The 16,603-nt window shown below is 49.7% G+C and overlaps 1 protein-coding gene across 3 annotated transcripts in view; it reads right to left on the bottom strand.

Moving 5' to 3' along the window:
* The window catches only part of B3GNTL1 (UDP-GlcNAc:betaGal beta-1,3-N-acetylglucosaminyltransferase like 1), a 125,932-nt gene that overhangs the window by 23,800 nt on the left and 85,529 nt on the right, over window positions 1-16,603 (bottom strand). For all 3 annotated transcript variants that reach the window (XR_003506762.1, XM_027517762.1, XM_027517761.1), the window contains exons 8-11: window positions 13,647-13,771; window positions 5,465-5,600; window positions 5,293-5,361; window positions 4,775-4,849 (exon numbers count right to left, since the gene is read on the bottom strand). Coding sequence is in view for 2 of the 3 variants with exons in the window: in XM_027517762.1 (XP_027373563.1) it covers window positions 4,775-4,849; window positions 5,293-5,361; window positions 5,465-5,600; window positions 13,647-13,771 (405 nt within the window). In the remaining variant the exon portion in view is untranslated. The remainder of the gene's footprint in view (window positions 1-4,774; window positions 4,850-5,292; window positions 5,362-5,464; window positions 5,601-13,646; window positions 13,772-16,603) is intronic.

The following is a 16,603-nucleotide window of genomic DNA, read 5'->3' as shown; positions in this document are numbered from 1 at the left end:
ACATAAAGAAAAATACTGAGACCATCAGAGAAACAGGCCAATGCAAAGGATAATGTACCAAGGGGAAATAAAGATGATTACGAATGTGTGAAGAGACGCCCTCCTTACCCACAACATGACATTGCTGGTTGGAACCATAAACTTACTGTTTCTCACCAGCAGCTTGCAAAGACGGGACGTCGGGTCCCACTGGAGAAGGGTCACTGGTGGGGGTGTAAACTGGCTCAGCCTCCAGGGATGGAATGGCTGGTCTCATGGCTGATGGCGGGCATGCTCGTTGACCAGCACCTTTCAAACATTTCTCCTAAGCGTGTAGCCACTTGAGCAAAATTATGCGTATATAAAGATATGTAGCGTTATTTCTAACAGCAAAGAGTAAAAATGGCCTAAAGCTACATCAGTAAGTATTGGGTTGGCCAAAAAGGTCTGCAGGGTGATACATTCTGTACATTTTCTGTAATATAATAACATAATATCTGGATAATAAATGTATGAAACATCTGTATAATTGAGTGGGATGCAGATATTTTTAGGACAAGGGACGTGATTCCCCCAGAAGCTCCTCTAGCCAGCAGTGAAGGAGGCGTTCCTGCCGGCACAAGGAACCCTGGACCTGAGCCCCTAGAAACACGTTACCCCACAAGCCAGTTTTGGCAACAAAGAGGTCGCAAGAAAGCGAGGGAGACGGAGGTTACCGCGGGTCTGCATTCCAGCACACAAGCATGAAAAGATAAAACACACCTACAGGGCAGATTTCAACACTGATGGGATATCTGGAAATTTGGGGTGAGATAGTGTTGTTTGGGTAGTTTTTTGTTTTTTTTTTAAGCTTTTAATTTTTTTAGGAAACAATGAAGAAACAAGGCTAGAATCTGCCTTGATCGCAGGTTGGGGGAGTTGGGGCTCAGGACAGCAATTGGGGCTCAATGCTTTGGCCGCATGTGCTGGAAAGAAAGCTCCCTTCATGGTGAAGGCAAGCACAACAGGGTTAGGCGGCGCCAGGGGCTTTATGTGGAATTAACTCCAAGATATACCATTAGGTGAAAAAGCAAAATACAGAATAAGTATGTACAACATGCTGATGCTGGTTTAACACACACACACTCTCTCTCTCTGCAGGGGGCAAGGGTTTGACCCCTGGTTGAGGAAGAGCCTGCACGCCATGTGGTGTGGTGTGTCCAAAAATAAAAATCACTTACACGTCTGTGTTTGCGTTTCTGCCTCTGGACCCTCCAAAGGCACAGAGCAGGTGGCGGGGCGGGAACAGCGCTCCCCCCCCACCCAATGTCTGCTCCCCAGGGAAGGTTTGCATGGGTGGGGTGTCTGCTTCCTGGCTATTGTGGGTCCCTGAGAAGTAGACCCTTAAGAGAACCCATCTTATTTGAAAAGTTAGGTATTGTCTGTGTATAGTTCTAAGTTTTCACGTTACAACTGCTCCTTTCAGCCCCATCATCATTCATCCAGGGTCCCTGGTAACTTGGTACATCGCTTATCTTGGTCTCTCAGGAAACTGCTTTCAAACCAGGAAACCCAAGACCAGGTGGGTGAGGGCCACAGGAGCAGTGAGTCCGTCCCTGTGCCAGGCCCCAGAAAGCCATGCCCCTGACCCAGTGCCGGCACCCCGTGGAGCCCCTGCTTCTAGTAGACACTCCATGATTAGGTCATGCGTTACTGTGACGGGCGTCTTGCTACAGACCCAGCCCCTTGTTGGCTTTCACAGAATAAGCTGCCATCACAGGGGGGAGTGGGGGCGGGTGGCAAACAGCCAGCAAAGCACTGAGGCCCTTGGCCAACATCCTTGAGCTCTGACTGCTGCCAGTGACCATGAGAGTCTGGAAGCCAACCTGCCACACATGAGCCTCCCAATGAGAGCGCGTCCCCGGCAGGCTCCACCGCTCTCACCTGAAGCTGAAACCCACCTGTGGTGCCTGGACCTCTGACCCACAGAAACGTGAGGTAATAATAAACGTGTGTTGTTTAAGGCTAAGTTTGTAGCTTGCTATGTAGCGTTAGTTTAATAACAGGTTCAACCTGGCAAACAGTCTGAAGAAAACCTCAGGGTGACAGGTTGGGACTGGAGCCATCTGGCCACCTGGCCCCGGGACCGTCACTGCAGGGCCACCAGCAAAAGTATGAAACTGGCCCCTGCTGGCCCCACACACAAACATCAACTCAAAATGGGTCCAAGACCTAAATGAAGGGGCAGAAACCATAAAACTCGTAGAAGGAAGCACAGGGGTAAATCTTCATGACCCCGGATTGGGTGCTCTTTTCTTAGCTGTGACACCAAACAGGAGCAGTCAGATTTAAAATAGATAAAATGGGGACATCCCTGGTGGTCTAGCGGTTGAGAAATTGCCTTCCAAAGCAGGGGATCTGCATTCAGTTCCTAGTTGGGGAACTAAGGTCGTGGGGCGACTAAGTCTGCCTGCTGCAGCTGTCGAGCCCAGGTACCACCACGAGAGATCCCACAGGCTACAAGCAAGACCAAACCCAGCCAAAAAGAAAGAGCATTCTTTACAATTTGATAAAATGGACTTTGTCAAAGTTAAGCACTTCTGTGCACCAAAGGACACCATTAAGAGAGTGAAAAGACAGCTCACGGGGTAGGAAAAAACTTTTGCTGAAGCATCTAATCGGGGACTTGAACCTGGAACTATAGAGAACTCTCAGGACTCGATCAAAAGACAACTTGATCAGAAAATGGGCCAAGGACTTGAACAGACAGTTCCCCAGAGGAGACAGAAAAATGTCTAACAAGCCCATGAAAAGATGCTCTGAGTCCTCAGTTGTCAGACGCAAATCAAAACCACCATGACAGCCATGTCACCCACCAGGACAACTGTGATGAACACACACGTCACGAGGTGGGTGAGGATGTGGGAAACTGGGACCTCTGGGCGACGGGTGGAGCATAAGTTGCCCCAAGACCAGCGATTCCACCGCAGGTCTGTGTCTGAGAGAACTGAGAACACGCCCCACGGAAATCGGACCTGAACTGAGTTCACGTGGCCGTGTTCAGACTGACAGAGCCTGTTGTGCCCCTGAAGCTGTGTCCTGGTCTGCGTGTTCAGCTCACCCGTGGTGCAAAGTCACCAAGAGCAGTGGGAACCTCACCTCTACGGCCTCGCAGCTTCTGTGGGGCTGGAGCCCAGCCACGCGGGACCAGCTGGTGCTCTGAGGCCACTCCCTGCGCCAGGCTCCTGGGCTCAGCCTGTCCTCCCACCGCTCTCCCAACAGTTGGGTGACTTCACCACAGCGGTGCTTTGAGTGATGAGAAGAATAGGGATGCCCAGCCTGTGCTCCAGCCCCGCACGGGACCCCCCGTCTGACCAACACGCTTCAACACCTCCCATGTCAGCTCGAGCCCCGTGGGAGCACAGCCTCAGGGAAGCAACATCCCCCATCAGCGTGGGCTGCCCTGGCCGGTCTGGGGGACCCCTGGACCACAGAGTAAACCGCACTTGGAAGCTGTGAGTAGCGCTGCAGTGCAGAAGGAGGCACAGGAGGAGGCCTGGGATCTTAAAACCAGTCACCAGCGAAGGGCTCTCCTTTCTCCGGTGCCCTCCACGGGCTTGTCCACTGCAGAGCAGGCCACCTTTGCTGTGAAAGTGTGTGTGGGACCCATGGGCTCCCCGAGTCCAAGACTCAGCGAGCGTCTGCACTTGAGGTGAGGGTGAGAGGCGGGTCCTGCCCGCTTCCCTGCTGCTGTTGCCTAACTGTTGAATGAACACTGCCTCCCTTCTGCAAAAGCCGCTGCCTCCAGGAAGGCCTCTGGCCTGCCACCCTTGTTATTGAAGTTCCAACCTCAGAGGCTGGAAGCAGCCGCCTGTGTGCACATCTGTGCACCGTGGCACGTCCCCAGGGCACAGCACAGGGCCCTGCTCATTCACCCAGCACTGCCCCCTGGCCCCCGGGGACACTTTGGGGCAGCCCCATCCTACACGAGCCCAGAGGACTGGCCCTACAGTCCAGGTGGGTTAAGGACACTTTACACCTTCATCTGTGACTATCTTTCTGACCACAAGGAGGAAGTTCCAAAATGGGGGGGACACTAGAAGTGTTCATGAGAAAAGCTGATAAATGTACTGTGTTAAAAGTAAGTTTTTCTGGGAATAACCTGTGAAAAGACAAGTCACAACTTGTCTTGTTGTTCAGAGAAAATGTGCTGAACACCAGTCAACCAAGGGCCAGCACCCTCGATGCCAGGCTCCCAGAAACCAAGGAGAAGAGACGGGCAGGCCAGCTGGCTGAGGGCTCCAAAGTCAAGAGAAGGTTGCCATCACCAGAGCCCACCAGTGGGCTTCATGATGGAAACTCGCATACCAGGAGTGAGACCCCCACGAGGAGAGGGTAGTTCAAGGACCCAGCTCGTCCCCTCCATGCAGGACCCCAGTGTCCAGTCTGGAGCTGAGAAACAAGCACCTGTCCCGTGCAGCCGCAAATAAGAAAGGCGAGAGTGTGATGGAGAAAACCGCCAGGACGCTGGTCACCCAGTGGGTGCGCGCGTGCAGGGCCACACGGGTGCAGCTGGGCAGCCTCGTGGGAAATGCAGCCTGCTTATAGGGCACTGCCGCCTCCCCGACACCCCGGGCCTGGCTGGAGGTGGCCCTGTTGTACCCGTCCCCGCCCGCATGCAGACCACCCTCCTGCCCCCACGCCCAGAGCAGCGGTTGCCTCCTGCCATCCTAGCCCACGCCCTCCTGGTGGACACGCCATACTACCTGACCCTGGGGCTGTCCTAGCCACACGTGGGAGGAGAGCTGATACTCACCAGCTTCACGCAGATGACAAAGGGTGGCCGTGCAGCTCGGAAGTGCAGGACTGGGATCCGGGGCTTGGGCCTTTCCTGAGAGGAGAGGAGGGTCATGGGCTGCCCCGTGTTGCTCCCTGCTCCCCCACAGCTGCCCTGTTCACAGTTTGACACCCTCAGATGGGCACCAGGGCCACAGCCGGACCCAGGACTGGATCTGCTCCCCAACACCCTGGCCCAGCCATCGACACCTGCCCCAGGACTCCCGAGGCAGGCAGCGGAGACCCAAGCCTGTGAATAGCATCTTCAGTGGGGCTGGGGGCAGCGGGGGGCAGGCACAGGGGCCCTCTGGGGTCCTAGAGACCCCGGGAGCCTGGGGGCTGCCTCTGCCAAGCCTGGCAGCTATCTGGGCTCAGATGGCCTTTCCCCAGGAGGAAGGTTCTGGGTAGTGTCTACTCAAAAGTCCTGGGATGGCACCCAGCAGTGGGCCAGGTGTGGTGTGAGTGACTCCCGGGCGGGGGTGTAGGGGGGGCCCGCACCTGAGAGCCCTCGTAGCAGTAGAAGCCCTTTCTGATCTTGTTCTCGTCCACGTCGCAGAAGGCAGCCACCTGGGAAGGACACAGCACACAGCCTCAGGGGCAGCGGGGGCAGTGCTGCCTGACAGGCAGGGATGGGGCTGGGGCGGGGGGTGGTGCAGGGGCAGGCCCCCACCTTGCGCTGTGAGCCCGCCGTCAGGCTGCGGTAGAGCCGGCGGCCCTGCCGGCCCGCGTTCCAGATGGTGAAGGTTGCCCAGTGGGGCAGGGCCTGCTCTTCCAGGAAGCGGACACGGTGGGCCCAGATGGTGGTCCTGCGGGGGTGAGGGGTGGGTGAGGGGTGTGAGCCAGGAGGGCAGGCCTGTGATACCCCAGGCCTTCCTCCCTGACCCAGAGCCCGCCCCACAAGTGCCCCTGGTCTGGGGCCCAGGTTGAGGCTGGGGGGAGCGGCAGCGCTGCAGCTGTTGGCTGAGTGGCTGAACCCAGGAGCCTGGAAGACAAGGTCACACTCCTTGCTCCACATGGGCCCTCAGACGTGCCCGGCTCATGTCCACGTGCTCAGGAAATGTGGGGGATACCAGGCACAGGAGCCCAAGGGAGACCTGGCCACCCTGGTGTCCAGCACCTGCCACTTTCAGAAACAATGAGGCAGAATGTGCCGCCAACATCACATTTTTTAAAGAGGGAAAGTATACTGGTTAGAGGACATCACACGTGGTCCAAGTATAAAGAAATGGGTCCTGTGGAAAATAAACTTCCCGCTTGGGACACCAGGAAATGGAACCTGGGAGATGCAGGAGATTTGGGGAAATGGGTGACTTCATCTTAAAGACGATTCCTCCATGCCTCTGGCTGTTGGAAGTATTTCATAGTGAAACTGTTAAGTGATATAAATGTTGATCATTCTCAATTTAAAATGTAAAGGACAAGATTCAGGGAGCCTCTCATAGGGCTTTTGGGGAAAGACTTTGAAGGAGTTCAATTATTGACAAGCCTGAAGGTGTAATTAGCGCTCGCTGCTCTGTGAGGTTTTGCTGCTCAAAGACTTTAATCCGACACAGAAACTAACATGAGATCACCTCTTTTACACTGTGGGTGGCAAAGCCTCACGCTGCGAAAAGAGAAGAGTCCTGGCATAAAAGACTTATCGCATGAGAACAGGAGGAGGGTGTGTGTGGCACGAGCCATCTGGCCGGACAGCTGCCCCCAGGTACACGGGCACACCATGGCGAGGCGCGGCGGGCCACCACCAGGGTCGCCACAGACCCGCCTCCACATCACCTGCTTCACAGCAGCTAGTACGAGGACACACACACGTGAACCTTCAGGAGACAGTGGAAGAGATCCTAGAGGCCCAGGCATTTCTTAGCCCTGCAGAGCATCTAAGGTGTCCAAGCACTTCTCAGCTCTGCAGAAGACTTGTGTCCAGAAAAACTGTCTTTGCATTTTATTCACCCAGCGTTTCCAACTCCGTTTTATGGATGGTGGGAACGTGGTTACTTCCCTGAGGTATACCTGCCAGACAGTTTGGTAATGTTTAATGAGATCCACATAGAATAAGAGCAAGGAGCTTAGGTATACATACAAGTCAGGTGGTTATGACAAACACGTACCCAGGTCACCCCCAGCCCTATCAAGAGGTGGGGCACCTCCATCACCCCAGGAAGTTTCTGCTACCTCCCTCCCCTGAGGAGAACAGTCTCGTTTTTGTCCCTGTGGACTAGTTCTGCCTGTTGCAGAAGTGTGTGTGCTTTTGTATCCGGTTTCTCTTACTAATCATATACATACATACATATACATATATATATATATTTTTTTTTTACATTAATCCTGGTCTGGCAGGTATCAGTTGTTGAGCAGTGCTCCGTTATAGCGGTGCTTATCGATCACCTGCTGACCGGCATCTGGGTTGCTCCCGCTCTTGGCTGCTAATAGAGAACTGTTGCTCAATTCATTCATTTCTCATGGATAAACACCTAGACATGGAATTCCTGGGTAATGGGGCAGGTATTAATAAATAAAATAAGGTCCAACAACTTTCGAGAGAGGAGGCACCATGTTTACACTCCCAAGAACAATGAATATGTGTCTGGTGGTCCACGTCCTCCCCGTGATTTGGAATTTCAGACATTCCTTTTAACCCTTCCAGTGGGTGTGCAGAGGTTAGTTTTCATTTCTCTGATAATAGTGATGAAACCTTTTTCATGGACTAATTGGCCATTTATATATTATTTGTGAAGTGTCATGTCCATTCAAGAATTAGCAATCCCACTGCTGGGCATACACACTGAGGAAACCAGAAGGGAAAGAGACACGTGTATCCCAATGTTCATCGCAGCACTGTTTATAATAGCCAGGACATGGAAGCAATCTAGATGTCCATCAGCAGATGAATGGATAAGAAAGCTGTGGTACATATACACAATGGAGTATTACTCAGCCATTAAAAAGAATACATTTGAATCAGTTCTAATGAGGTGGATGAAACTGGAGCCTATTATACAGAGTGAAGTAAGCCAGAAGGAAAAATACCAATACAGTATACTAACGCATATATATGGAATTTAGAAAGATGGTAACAATAACCCTGTGTACGAGACAGCAAAAGAGACACTGATGTATAGAACAGTCTTATGGACTCTGTGGGAGAGGGAGAGGGTGGGAAGATTTGGGAGAATGACATTGAAACATGTAAAATATCATGTAAGAAACGAGTTGCCAGCCCAGGTTCGATGCACGATACTGGATGCTTGGGGCTAGTGCACTGGGACGACCCAGAGGGATGGTATGGGGAGGGAGGAGGGAGGAGGGTTCAGGATGGGGAACACATGTATACCTGTGGCAGATTCATTTTGATATTTGGCAAAACTAATACAATTATGTAAAGTTTAAAAATAAAATTAAAAAAAAAAAAGAATTTTGCTTATTTTTATTAGATTTTATTTTTTGGTGGTAGAGGTTCTTAATATACTCTCTATACTTGTCCTCCGTGAGATACATAAATTATGAATATTTTCTCCCAGTCTATGGTTTGTCTACTTATTTTCCTAATGGTGTCTTTTTAGGAGCAAAAAGTTTTTAACTTTGGAGTTCGATTTGTCAAGTTTTAAATGGCTAAAGAGTCTGGTGTCCTAACAAATGTTTGCCTATCCCAAAGTTGTGAAGATATTCCCTGATGTTTTCTTCTAGAAGCTTTATCGTTTAACTGCTTCTATTTTTACATCTAAGCCATCTAGAATTAATTCTTCAATAAGGGGGTGAGTTCTTTTTTCCATATGCATATCCATTTGTTCAAAATATTTTTCTTTTTCCATTGAATGCCTTTGGAGACTTTGTTGAAAATCAGTAGTGAGTCTATTTCTCGACTCTCTGCTCTGCTTCACTGATATGTATTTCTGCATTTATGCTACTAATACATTTTCCTGATTGGTGTAGCTTCAGAGTGAGTCTTAAAATCAGGCACAATGGATCCTCAAATTTTGCTCTTTTCAAGATTATTTAGGCCAGTCTGGGTCCTCTGATTTTTTTGTGAATTTTAAAATCAGATGATCGGTTTCTACAAAGAAGCCAGCTGGGACTTTTACAGGGGTTGCACTGAATCTACAGATCAATTTGGGCAGAACTGATGTTAACAATACTGAGTCTTGGGATTTCCCTCATGGTTCAGTGGTTAAGAATCTGATGCAGGGACACAGGTTCGACCCCTGGTGTGGGAAGATTCCACAGGCCGCGGGGCAACCAAGCCTGTGCGCCGCTTCTGGGCCTGAGCTCTTGACAGTGCAGACTGCAGCTACTGAGTCCTGCGTGTCCTAGACCCCGTGCTCTGCAAGAAGCCTGTGCATGGCGACTAGAGAGCAGCCCCCACCCGCCACAGCTAGATAAAGCCTGCATGCAGCAACCGAGACCCAGCACAGCCAAAAGTAAAGTAAAAAAAAACCAATAATGAATCTTCCAATCCATGAACGTGGTATCTCTCTCCATTAATCTATTGTATAGGTTTTAATTTCCCTCAGCATTTTTTGGAATGGATTTTAGCAGCTAGAGCTATACTTTGTTACACTTACTTAAAAATATTATATCACTGATGTCACTGTACATTTTTTAAACTGCATTTTTTTTTCAATTGTTTTATTCCAAGTCTATAAATTTGTATCTTGGAAGACTATGTTATTGGTTTTGATTTCCTATGAGACACAATCATGCCATCTATTGATACAAATGATGCCGTCTTCCTTCCACTTCCTAATGCTTGTATCTTTTCTTCTCCTGATCTTACTGCACTGACTTCCCTTACTATGTTGAATAGAAGTAGTGAGAGGAACAATCAGGAGATCGCTTCCTCCTGATCTTAGAAGGGAATGCTTTCCGTCCTTAATTATTAAATATAAGGTTAGTTATAGGTTTGTGTAGATACTATCAGACTGAGAAAGTTTCCTTCTATTTCTAGTTTGCTGAGATTTTTTTAAAAAACCATAAAGGGATATTGAATTGTTAAATGTTTTTTCTGCATCTATTGGGCTGTGTGATTTTTATCCTTTATTCTGTTACTGTAGGAAATCAAACTGATTTTGGAGAGTTAAACCAGACTTGTATTCATGATGCATTATCCTTTCCTATATATTTCTGAATTTGACTTGGCAATATTTTGTGAATGATTTTTTGCACCTATTCTCATAAGGGATATTGGTCTGTAATTTTATTTTCCTATAATATTCTTGTAGCATTTTAAACTTCAGAGTCATGCTGGTCTTAGGGAGTAAGTGTGAAGCTCCTCCCTCCCAACACCCAATAGATCTTTCTCCTCTTCTATTTCCTAAAAGAATTCACGTAAGGTTAGTATTAGTCTCCCTTACATTTTTGATAGAATATATCAGTAAAGCCATCTGGCTTGGCTTTTCTTTATGAAAAGTTTTAAAATTACTAATCTAATTTTAATTATTATTTATACTTTAAGTATCTCTTGGATCTGTAGTGATGTCCTCTCTTTAATTCTCAGTATACTGGCAATCTGTGTTCTCTTAAAAATCAATCTTGTGAGAGGTTTTTCAATTGCACTGATTTTATTTCAAATCAATTCCTGGTTTTACTCATATTTTTCCTATTGATATCCATTTTCAGTTTTACCTTCTTTATTCCTTTTCTTCTATTTGAGTTTACTTTGCTGTTAGTTTGTAACTTTTAAACGTGGAGACTTAGATAATTGCTTTTTTCTTTAATAACATAAGCTTTTAAAGCCATAAAACTTTACTGTAAAACTCTGCTTTAGCCAAATCCCACAAACTTTTACACACTGTTTTGTCATTAGTTAAAATTTCCCCCTAGTATCCTTGTGATTTTTTTCCCTTGGTTGCTTAATTTCCAAATATTTTGGATATTCAAGATGTCTTAATGATTTCTAATTTATAAAACATACCCAGTATTTCAATCATTTGAAACGTGTTCAGACTTGCTTACTGGCCCAAAGTAATGTCTATCTTGTACTTTAAAAGTATGTATATTCTGGAGTTTAGTGTTCCTTGTAGATTCCCTGGTGGCTCAGATGGTAAAGCGTCTTCCTGCAATACAGAAGACCCGGGCTTGATCTCGGGGTCAGGAAGATCCCCTGGAGAAGGAAATGGCAACCCACTCCAGTATTCTTGCCTGGAAAACCCCATGGACAGAGGAGCCTGGCAGGCTACAGTCTATGGGGTCACAAAGAGTCAGACATGACTGAGCAATTTCATTTTCTTTCTGTCAGTTCAGTCGCTCAGTCGTGTCTGACTCTCTGCAACCCCAAGAACTGCAGCACGCCACGCCTCCCTGTCCATCACCAACTCCTGGAGTTCACTCAGACTCACGTCCATCGAGTCAGTGATGCCATCCAGCCATCTCATCCTCTGTCATCCCCTTCTCCTCCTGCCCCCAATCCCTCTCAGCATTAGAGTCTTTTCCAATGAGTCAACTCTTCGCATGAGGTGGCCAAAGTATTGGAGTTTCAGCTTTAGCATCATTCCTTCCAAAGAACACCCAGGACTGATCTTCAGAATGGACTGGTTGGATCTCCTTGCAGTCCAAGGGACTCTCAAGAGTCTTCTCCAACACCACAGTTCAAAAGCATCAATTCTTCGGCACTCAGCTTTCTTCACAGTCCAACTCTCACATCCATACGTGACCACTGGAAAAACCATAGCCTTGACTAGATGGACCTTTGTTGGCAAAGTAATGTCTCTGCTTTTGAATATGCTGTCTAGGTTGGTCATAACTTTCCTTCCAAGGAGTAAGCGTCTTTTAATTTCATGGTTGCAATCACCATCTGCAGGGATTTTGGAGCCCAAAAATATAAAGTCTGACACTGTTTCCACTGTTTCCCCATCTATTTCCCATGAAGTGATGGGACCGGATGCCATGATCTTCATTTTCTGAATGGTGAGCTTTAAACCAACTTTTTCACTCTCCTCTTTCACTTTCATCAAGAGGCTTTTTAGTTCTTCTTCACTTTCTGCCATAAGGGTGGTGTCATCTGCATATCTGAGGTTATTGATATTTCTCCCAGCAATCTTGATTCCAGCTTTCTTTCTATAGTGTTCCTTAAATGTCTACTGTTATGTTGGCTAATTAACAGTGTTGCTCAAATCTTCTGATCCTCAGACTTCCCAACTTCTAACAATTACTGAGATACGAATATTAAAATTTTCAACTGTAACTGTGGGTTTGTCTACTTCTCCCTTTATTTCTACCAGTTTTTGCCTGTGTATTTTGAAACTCTGTGATTAGGGATATACACATTTAGGACTCTTATGTCCCCCTAGACCTTCACCCCATGTGTGCAGATCACACTTACAATGAGTCAAGTTCATGACAATAAACTCCCTATGATGCTTCACTAGAGCTACTATATCAAAATTCAGATTTATCAAAAGACAAGAGAAATCAAGCTCTTTTGCTTAAAGCTGGAAAACAAAGAAGCTAAGCTTCAGTAAGGAATAGCGCCCCTGCAAAAGTTCAAAGATCTCCCAAATGAATATGAATACTGCAATCTGTGATCCCCCCACAACACATTCTCCAATCAGCATCACGCCCGCTGTGACAGTGGGCAGGAGACCTCTCTGGACAGCAGCTGAGCGGCCATGCCTTCCAACGAGTCTCATACCCTCTGGGGAAGAAAAGAGTCTCCTCTGTGTCCAGAAACTCAAATGCATGTCTTTGCCTCACGCTCTTTCCACTCAGAAGATGCCCTGATCACAGACCTGTTTCAGGGCTCCACTCCTCTCTGTCCCCAAGTGAGCAGCATCACGGTAGCACCGAGTGTCTCCACACTTGTGGTGGTTTGAAACAAAACACTCACACACACCTGCACAAACATACATGTGCACATGCACAGAGTTCAAACTAAAGAAAGAAACACACAGCTCGCTCGTCTTCACCCAGCCTGCACTTCGGGCGCCTCCCCTGCCCTACCCCTGGCAGTTGACCTCCAGCTTTGGAACCTGGGAGGCCGTGAGCCACGACAAGGAGGGGCCGGCCTTTGCGATGGCCTCGTAGGGGATGACCCAACCTCTGCCCCAGCCGGCCTCCCCCTGGTGGGCAGAGAAGGAAGAGGATGCCCCCAGCCCACCTGTCATCACATCAGTGGTGCGCTGGGCTCATTCTGAGTCCTTTCAGCTCAAATCAAGTGAGAACAGGACCCACAGACAACATCCACATGTGGATTCTGTGTGTGCCCAGTTGCTCAGTTGTGTCCAGCCTTTGGACTGTAGCCTGCCAGGCTCCTCTGCCCATGGAATTTTTCAGGCAAGAACACTGCTGTGGGTTGCCATGCCCCCTGCAGGGGATCTTGCTGACCCAGGGAATCGAACCCACGTCTCCTGTGTCTCCTGCATTGCAGGCAGATTCTTTACCCACTGAGCCATGGTCCAGTGGTTAAGAATCTGCCTGCCAATGCAGGGGACACGGGTTTGATCCTCAGTCCAGGAAATACAATCCCATGTGCCACGGGGCAACTAAGCCCCGTGTCACAACTACTGAGCTCATGCTCTAGAGACCTTGAGCCGCAACTACTGAAGTCCAAGGGCCCAGAGCCTGCGCTCTGCAATAAGGGAAGCCACCACAATGAGGCGCAGCTAGAGAGCAGGCCCTGCTCGCTGCAACTGGAGACAGCCTATGCAGCAACAAAGACCCAAAGCAACTGAAATAAATAATAAAAGTGAGAGCAGACACTTAGCCTTGATCCTGAGGAAAATGCTGGTCCACAGACTGGGGATGACCTCCCTCCTGGGAGGCCATGGGCTCTGGTGTCAGCCACGCTCCCAGGTCCCCACCTTGGGGCAGAGACCTGACTGGGTCCCCCCACCCCACCCAGTCTGGACCCCAGGACCACGTACTCGAGGACGGAGTGTGTGGCCGCGCCAGGGTGGTAGCGGTACAGGAGGAGGCTCTGGTCCACACGGACGACCCCGCCGCCCTTCCTCAGGTGCTCGTAGAAGAACAGCAGGTCCTCAGGGACACCCTGCAAGATGAAGAAACATGTATCCACTCAGAACAGAGCCTTGGTTCAGGCAACGGGAGATGGAGGTCGGCCTGGGGCCCCCACACTTGAGCCCAGCCTGACCGGTGAGGCCTCAGCTGGAAAACAACACATCCAGCTGCCCCCAGCTCATGGCCAGAGCTCGGCAAACGTGACCATAAGAGGCGGCTCTGGGACAAGAAGGTGCCCGAGGAGTAGACCCAAGCCCTGTAGTCACTCTCACTCACGGCCTCCAACTGGACCCTGGACCCCACTGCCCCCTCCCTGTTGACGGGCACACTGCTCTGAGGGTCTGCAGGGTCCCATGGGGTCCTCCTATCCTGTGAGAACCCAGGCCTCCCACCCTTGTCTGGAGAAGGGCTCAGATCAGGGCTGGCTGGCGGGGCTGCAGCTGCCCTGCTGGTCAGTCCGGGGCTGGGGGACCTCAGTCCTGACGGGGATAACAATCGCAGCTCCTTCACTTCCTTGAGTTCAAGGTGAAAACCAAGAAAGCAGAGGGTCTGGACAGGGGGTCACCCAGGGCGTGACTGGTGAGCAGAGCCCAGCAACAGCTGGGCAAGCTGCCAGGACCCCTGCTCCGGGCAGAGGCTGGTTTCCCCACAGTGCACAGGCTGCTGTGCGCCGGCCCCAGCCTGTTCTGCCTCTTCAGCCCAAGCTCAGGTCAGGGCAGCGCCAGCACCACAGTGGGGCTGACTGTTCCCGGTAGAGCCAATGTTGCTCACCCAGCTCATCTACCCTGAGGGGAAGGTGGCATGGCTGGCCTCTGAGGTCTCGACGCCCTGGTAGAGCCCCGTGGCCGTTACCCTTGGGGAGAGAGGGGACTCCTGGCCACTTCTGGCCAGCTTCTTGGCCCAAGTGTATCCCCGGACTGGGCCCTATGCACCCAGCCTCTGGGGTCTGTGATGAACTGATGCCCCTTGTCTGTGATCACCCGGCCATGAATTCTGCCACCTCCTGGCTCAGGCCTGAGAGCCACCCTGTGGGCAGCCCACTGGGCTCACTTCTGAGCTGCCACACTGAGCGCCGCATCGGTCCCCACACAGAGCCACCCCTGCCCAGGGAATCGCTGCCAGGGGGTCTCAACACACGAGAGACTGACGGGGCAGCAGGCCGCATAGGAAAGTGACGCAGGAGCCGTGCAAACAGCCTCACTTCCAGCATCAGCTGCTGAGTCATTCCGTGACTTGATGGACCACTGTGGTGACTGAAGTGTTTTCACAAAGACCACAAGTCATGAAAGGATTTATATCAGAATGTTAAAAGTCAGCTTTCACAATTGTGCTTGCACGCGCACTGCAACTAGAGAGGAGCACCCACTAACCCCACCCAGAGAAAGCCGGCAAGCAGCAATGAAGACCCAGTGCAGCCAAAATTAAGAAAAGAAAAAGTTTGCAGCTCAGCTAAAAGTCGTCCACAGTTAAAGAAAGACAAAAGGACCCCACACAAAAGTTCAGAGCAGATGTGTGGTGATGGGCTCACCGGTGATTTGTATATTCTTCCTTTTGCTAATTTTCTGCATTTTCAAAGGCACCTTTCAAGAGCACATTGTAACTCTGCGCTTTATAGATTTAGGAAGGAGAGAGGATGTCCTCTCTGCTCATGACCAGTAGGAACTCAACCCCAGAGTTTTCTTATTTCTGGCAGAGAGACAGCTGAGAATTTAGCCAGAGAAGGTGGAAAACCAGGTCCTGAGGCCCAGTCCTCCGTGGGGACAGGGGCCTGAGAAGATTGGGGGAGTCACCCCTGCCCTGGGGGCTCTTGGGGTGTGGAAGGGCGTGTGCCCTCGGAGGTGTGGAGAAAGGGGATGAGGGTCCTGTGGGATGAAACGGGAGAAGCAGGAGACACACTCTCCTCCCCTTCCTGCCCTCAACGCTGCTGTACTTCCCTGGGGTCACACAAGGGGTGACCCTGGGGCAGGAGTCCTGTGAACAGAGGCTACACAAAGCCAGCGTGACAGGAAACAGAAAAACACTTCTGTGAACAGACAAGCACCCCAAACAAAAACATCACCACCAAAAATCAAGGAGAAAAAAATTCTGTGAACAACTCTCCACGTGAAATCACACGTCCTCCACAAGGCTTGAGAAAGGGGCAGGCCATCTTGAACCAGAAATTCCGTAACAGAGCTGGACCCGTGCAAAGAGTGCGTGCAAAGACAGAGGAGGGGGGACTAGCCTGGGCTGGGGGCGTGACCGCAGGTGGGCTTCTCTGGGAGGCGAAGCTCTTTCGTAACATCAGACAGTGGTAATGGTTGTACATCCCCGTGAATGTGCTGAAATACACTGAACTGCACATTTAACAGGTGAATTATACGAATTATACCCCAATAAACCTTTTAAATAGGAGAGGATTGACTGAACTCAAAATAGAAATAGAAGAAAAAGACAAAAATTATGTGAGAAATGAAGACGAAATTAGTTCTCCAGGGAAAACAGATCTGAATAAAAATAAGGGGCACTGAAGAAACGTAGGAAAATAAACAAGAAAGTGAAGATTAAGAAAATTAAATAATAAAAAAGGGTTTAAGAGAGAGTTGTTGAAATGGAAGACAAAGAAAATCTAGCCAATGTATAATGAATATTGAAATAGAAAACCACAGCAACAGCGGACAGCTAAAACTTAAAACTATAAGCCAAAAAGAGATAAGAGCAGACCTGGTTCCCACATCGGAACCAGATCACGTCGGAACCCAGTGAAACCAAGAGTCTTTAACAACAAGGGGGGAATTCCGCTGTTGCCTCCAGGTGAGTCTGAGGAGTGTCAGGCAGAGAGAGGCAATGGGGAGCTGTGTCCTTAGGACAGGAGGGAAGGTGT

The sequence above is a fragment of the Bos indicus x Bos taurus genome, chromosome 19 (assembly GCF_003369695.1).
Source record: "Bos indicus x Bos taurus breed Angus x Brahman F1 hybrid chromosome 19, Bos_hybrid_MaternalHap_v2.0, whole genome shotgun sequence".
In the NCBI taxonomy this organism is placed as follows: Eukaryota; Metazoa; Chordata; class Mammalia; order Artiodactyla; family Bovidae; genus Bos; species Bos indicus x Bos taurus.
Note: the sequence above shows the minus strand (reverse complement) of the source record. Positions and strands in the feature narration are given on the sequence as shown.